General features: G+C 37.3%; 1 protein-coding gene across 4 annotated transcripts in view; it reads left to right on the plus strand.

The window, feature by feature from the left end:
- The window catches only part of ESRRG (estrogen related receptor gamma), a 598,949-nt gene extending 594,691 nt beyond the window's left edge, over positions 1-4,258 (plus strand). For all 4 annotated transcript variants that reach the window (XM_033430465.2, XM_049712394.1, XM_049712389.1 and 1 more), the window contains one exon: positions 2,546-4,258. In XM_033430465.2, the coding sequence (XP_033286356.1) occupies positions 2,546-2,790 (245 nt within the window). In that variant the 3' untranslated portion in view covers positions 2,791-4,258. The remainder of the gene's footprint in view (positions 1-2,545) is intronic.
- The last annotated feature ends 1,742 nt before the right edge of the window (positions 4,259-6,000 follow it).

A 6,000-nucleotide genomic window follows, 5' to 3' on the forward strand; every position in this document is an offset into this window, starting at 1 on the left:
AAAGACTTGGAGTCGGGGCTGAGGTGACCGTACTTCAAGCATTTCAAGACCTGCCATGTCGGAGAAAGAAAGTTATCCTGTATTGTTTCAGTAGTTAGAACCAGGACCAAAGGATGGAAGTTAGAGGCAGATTTGGGAAAATATGAAGAGGACACTTCTAACAAGTAGTTCTGTCCCTTGTTAAGTAGAATGCTCTCCATGTAACTGGCAATGTCTTTATTAGAAATGTTGTAGGAAAGATTCTTGCTGAAGACGCAAAGTTGAATGAGATGAGCTTAAGAGGACGATTTCAGTTCTTTAAAAAAAAAAAAAAAGGAAATGCCATGTCCGGTGTTATAAATCCTGGCAGCACACTTTGATTCAGAGACACCAGAGTTTAAGCCTACTCTGACACTTCCTAGCAGCCACCTGCCTTGCAGGGCTGTTGAGATGAATGAGGCAATGTTCATAAAGTGCTTATCAGAGGCGTCACCCAAAACAGGTACTTAAGAAATGGTATATTTATTCTGCTTTAAAAAATTTGTTTTTCTTTTTTTCTTTCTTTCTTTTTTTTTTTTAAATTTTTTGGCCACCCTGCGCAGCATGCAGGGTCTTAGTTCCCTGACCAGGGATCAAACCCGTACCTCCTGCAGTGGAAGCACAGAGTCTTAACCACTGGATGGCCATGGAAGTCCCTATTCTGCTTTTTAAAATCAGTATATTTATTCTGCTTTTTACAAAATCAATCTGTTTGGAAAACCGCTATTTTGATTTAATTTTATCTGTAAAGACTGCAGTTCCTTTTTTCCTCATCCATTTCTTCCCCACTGTTTCCACTTAGAGTGTTAACGTTTAGTCCCCAGATAGGTTGGGTGAGTCCACTTCATCCCGGTTCCCTTATGTACAAAGGTCAGTCTTCTGTGTATCTAAGCACTCACCGTTACTGTGTGTCCATGTCCACCATTTTCCCCTGACAGTATTTAAGTGCAAACATAGAAATAACAAATATCAGAGCATGTTGTTGTCACCTCCGTGACTGTTTTTATGTCACTTTCATTACCGCCCCCTTAGACAACTTTGGAAATTCCGTGTGCTTGTTTCTAAGAGAAGACACACAGGAAGTGGATGGATTTGCTCCGCTGAAAGGAACCAGATTGCAGGAAAGCCTAGGTAGAAGCAGTCCATCGGAAAGGCCAGGGTTCATGTTGGAGAATGTCTGGAGTTCCACTCCAGGACACCACTGTCAACGTTTCCCACCCAGAAGAATTCCTTCTTTTGGCCCCACCAGGCAGGAATCGAATCTTGAGCAGTAAACCCTTATAAGCAACCATATTCCAGAATATTCAAAACTCTTTTAAAGAAATGTGTTATTAACCACCTCATGTAAATGGTGGTCAATTCGCCAATGATATGATGAAACGATTTTAAAATGACCGTGTTAAAAAAAAAAAAAGCAGTAAAGAAAATACGAAGAAGTTTTAAAAACCTTTATTGGTTATAGCCGTTGATCTTTTAAGTACCTTGCCGTAATTTTTTTAATCGTATGTTTAGCTACTTGATTTTAAATTACATTTCCTCTCTCTTTTGGGGCATGTGATCTGATATTTGAATGATATGAAAGATTAGGCTAGGTACATATATCTCAGAGCTCTGCATTCTCAGAGAACTAGAATTATTAAACATGAAGAATCCCCCAAAGACGCCGTTATGTGTAATTAACAGATAAACTGTCATCAGAATCAATAAAACATGCTAAATGATTCAAACTTGTATATAATTAAGTGTCTGTTTTAGAGCTGGAACTGTAACTTTTATTTTTTCCCCACATCTCGCATTTCTCGCAAGAATAATTGTGGCAACCCTGTTAACCCTTTCCTTGCTTGACTGAATTAGATTTTTAAATTAGTCACTTAAGGGCGAAGTTCACTTCACAAATGTGAAAAGTATTTCAGAATTCATTAATCTAAAGTCTGCAGAGAAGCAGGCTATGTCAGGATGTTTTAATGAACTGTTAAGAGTACACTAAAAATTCTAAAAAGATGAGCAATGTATTGTGATCTCTGTACAGTCTACAACTGAGCATAGTGTTAGATTCGGTGTGTTTACATGGAGTTCTTAAAATTTTGGTTATCAACTTTTTTTTCCCCTTTTGGGACATATGGGCTTTTTGAGCACAAGGTCTGAATTTTATACAACGTTACATAGAATAATTTTTTGATAGATGGCCTTTTATAATTGAATGAATGAATAAATACACGAATGAGGTAATGAATAAAACAGCCAAGACTGTTATCTGTTAAAGTGTTCACTTGCTCAGTCTCAGGAGGAAAGAAACCCACATGTTTGAAATAAAGGCTTTTTGTAGTAATTCCCATGTTCTAAGCCAGTATTGTAAATTATCTACTGCAGTGAAATTTAGAAAAATAAAATGGAGATTTTGGAAATGTGAGAGTCTCTGAACAAATCACAGTGTAGAGAAGTTCAGTAATAAGGTTTAAGTTTCATAACTCGAATCAGCGTATTTTTTATTATCGTTAATATTGTTTATCTTTCTGGCCTTGTACAGACTCCATGCACATAGAAGACGTCGAAGCCGTTCAGAAGCTTCAGGATGTCTTACACGAGGCCTTGCAGGATTATGAGGCCGGCCAGCACATGGAAGACCCTCGCAGGGCCGGCAAGATGCTGATGACGCTGCCGCTCCTGAGGCAGACCTCTACCAAGGCCGTGCAGCATTTCTACAACATCAAACTGGAAGGCAAAGTCCCCATGCACAAACTTTTTTTGGAAATGCTGGAGGCCAAGGTCTGACTAAAAGCTTCCCCGGGCATCCTATCCTGCACGCCGAAAAAGGGAAAAATAAACCCAAGAGTGATGTCAAAAAAACTTAGAGTTTAGTTAACAACATCAAAAATCAAGTAAGACTGCACTGATCATTTAGCAGCAAGACTATGAAGCAGCTTTCAGATTCCTCTGTATCCTCCTGATGAGTTTTTTTCTACCTTAATCTCATCTTTTCTCCGTTTCTTTTGCTCTTTATTTTTTTTTTCTCCCGCCCTATTTTCTTTCTCTTTCGTTTCTTGCTTCCTTCATCGCTGGTTCCCCACTCTCTCCTTTCCTTCCTTCCTTCCTTCCCTCCCACCCTCCTTCCTTTCTTCTACCTTCCTCCCTCTTTTCTCATTCTTCCCCTTTCTTTTAAATTTTAATAGCTCTGGTTATAAGAAAATGTTGCTGCCTTTCCTTTCTTTTCCTTTCCCTCCCTCCCTCCCTTCCTCCCTCCTCCTTCCTTCCTTCCTTCTTTCCTTCCTTCCTTTCCTTCTGCTGCTGAACTTTTAAAAGAAGTCTCTAATTGGAGAGTGATGGAAGCCAGCCCTGCCAAAGGATGGAGATCCATAATATGGATACCAGTGAACTTCTTGTGAACCATTACATCCCCAATGACTAAGGAATCAGAGAGAACCATGGCACCTAAGAGTACAGTGCAACATACACAAATTGACTGAGTGCAGTATTAGATTCCACTGGAGCAGCCTCTAATTAGACGACTTAAGCAACGTTGCATCGGCTGCTTCTTATCATTGCTTTTCCATCTAGATCAGTTACAGCCATTTGATTCCTTAATTGTTTTTTCAAGTCTTCCAGGTATTTGTTAGTTTAGCGACTATGTAACTTTTTCAGGGAATAGTTTAAGCTTTATTCATTCATGCAATACTAAAGAGAAATAAGAATACTGCAATTTTGTGCTGGCTTTGAACAATTATGAACAATAATGAAGGACAAATGAATCCTGAAGGAAGATTTTTAAAAAATGTTTCATTTCTTCTTACAAATGGAGATTTTTTTGTACCAGCTTTACCACTTTTCAGCCATTTATTAATATGGGAATTTAACTTACTCAAGCAATAGTTGAAGGGAAGGTGCATATTATCACGGATGCAATTTATGTTGTGTGCCAGTCTGGTCCCAAACATCAATTTCTTAACATGAGCTCCAGTTTACCTAAATGTTCACTGACACAGAGGATTAGATTACACCTGCAGTGACTCCGAGTGGTCACGTATGTAAGCACCACACGTGGAACACAGATCCGTAGAATGATCAGGAGCGCCCCTCTCTACCTGGGAGGTCCAGTTGCCGTAGGATTTCTAGCTGCCACGGTGGTTAGGAATGAGATACTGCCTGTTTGCCAAGTTACAGACCTTTTCTCAGAAGGAGCTGTGAGCCAGTATTCACCTAAGAGGCAATAAGGCAAATGCCAGAATTTGAAAAAAAGAAACAATCATCAAAGCAGACGCCTGACCAAATTCTAAAACCTAATCTCTATGGGTTGATTCATTTAGGAATGTTTGTTTAAATTAATCTGCAGTTTTTAACCAAGAGCTAAGCCAATCTATGTGCTTTTCAACCAGTATTGTCACAGCAAGAAAGTCAGTCAGGTCCCAGACTGTTAAGAGGTGTAATCTAATGAAGAAATCAATTAGATACCCCCCAAATCTATAATCGCTGAATAACCAATAAACAGTAACCTCCATTAAATGCTATACCAATGGACCAGTGTTAGTAGCTGCTCCCTGTATTATGTGAACAGTCTTATTCTATGTACACAGATGTAATTAAAATTGTAATCCTAACAAACAAAAGAAATGTAGTTCAGCTTTTCAATGTTTCATGTTTGCTGTGCTTTCCTGAATTTTATGTTGCATTCAAGGACTGTTGTCTTGTTGTTCGTGTGGTGTTTGGATTCTTGTGGTGTGTGCTTTTAGACACAGGGTAGAATTAGAGACAATATTGGATGTACAATTCCTCAGGAGACTACAGTAGTATATTCTATTCCTTACCATTAATAAGGTTCTTCCTAATAATAATTAAGAGATTGAAACTCCAAACAAGTATTCATTATGAACAGATACACATCAAAATCATAATGATATTTTCAAAACAAGGAATAATTTCTCTAATGGTTTATTATAGAATACCAATGTATAGCTTAGAAATAAAACTTTGAATATTTCAAGAATATAGATAAGTCTAATTTTTAAATGCTGTATATATGGCTTTCACTCAATCATCTCTCAGATGTTGTTATAAACTCGCTCTGTGTTGTTGCGAAACATTTTGGTGCGGACACGTTTCCAAAACTATTGCTACTTTGTGTGCTTTAAACAAAATACCTTGGGTTGATGTTTCATCAGCCTAGTGCTAGGAATACTGTGTATCTATCATTAGCTATATGGGACTATAATTGTAGATTGTGGTTTCTCAGTAGAGAAGTGACTGTAGTGTGATTCTAGGTAAATCATCATTAGCAATTCATTCAGATGGTCAATAACTTGAAATTTATAGCTGTGATAGGAGTTCAGAAATTGGCACATCCCTTGAAAAATAACAACGGAAAATACAACTCCTGGGAAAAAAAAAAAGGTGCTGATTCTCTAAGATTATTTATATATGTAAGTGTTTAAAAAAGATTATTTTCCAGACAGTTTGTGCAGGGTTTAAGTTACTACTATTCAACCACACTATATATATAAATAAAATATATACAATATATACATTGTTTTCACTGTATCACATTAAAGTACTTGGGCTTAAGGAGTAAAGGCCAACCAACTGAAAACGCAAGATGGGGAGATGTAAAAAGAACGAAGAACAATTTTTAGTTTTCAGTTTAATTGACTCTCAGCATTGCAAGAGACCAAGTATCTCACAAATAGGAAACACAACTAAAATTTAGATCTAAAAGAACTGCACGGGCTTTAGGGTAAATGCTTCATCTTAAACCTCGCTTGAGGTAAGTTTTTTTCAAGTTTCAAGCAAGACCATTTACTTAATGTGAAGTATTGGAAAGTTATCAAGGTGTATGTTTTAGCCGTATGATTTTAATTGTAATTTTGCTTCTTTTAGGTTTGTTCTTATTTAAAGCAATATGATTGTGTGACTACCTGTAGTTACACTTGTGTTTCAATCAGATCAGATTGTTGTATTTATTCCACTATTTTGCATTTAAATGATAACATAAAA

Source organism: Orcinus orca, chromosome 1, assembly GCF_937001465.1.
Source record: "Orcinus orca chromosome 1, mOrcOrc1.1, whole genome shotgun sequence".
Taxonomy (NCBI): domain Eukaryota; kingdom Metazoa; phylum Chordata; class Mammalia; order Artiodactyla; family Delphinidae; genus Orcinus; species Orcinus orca.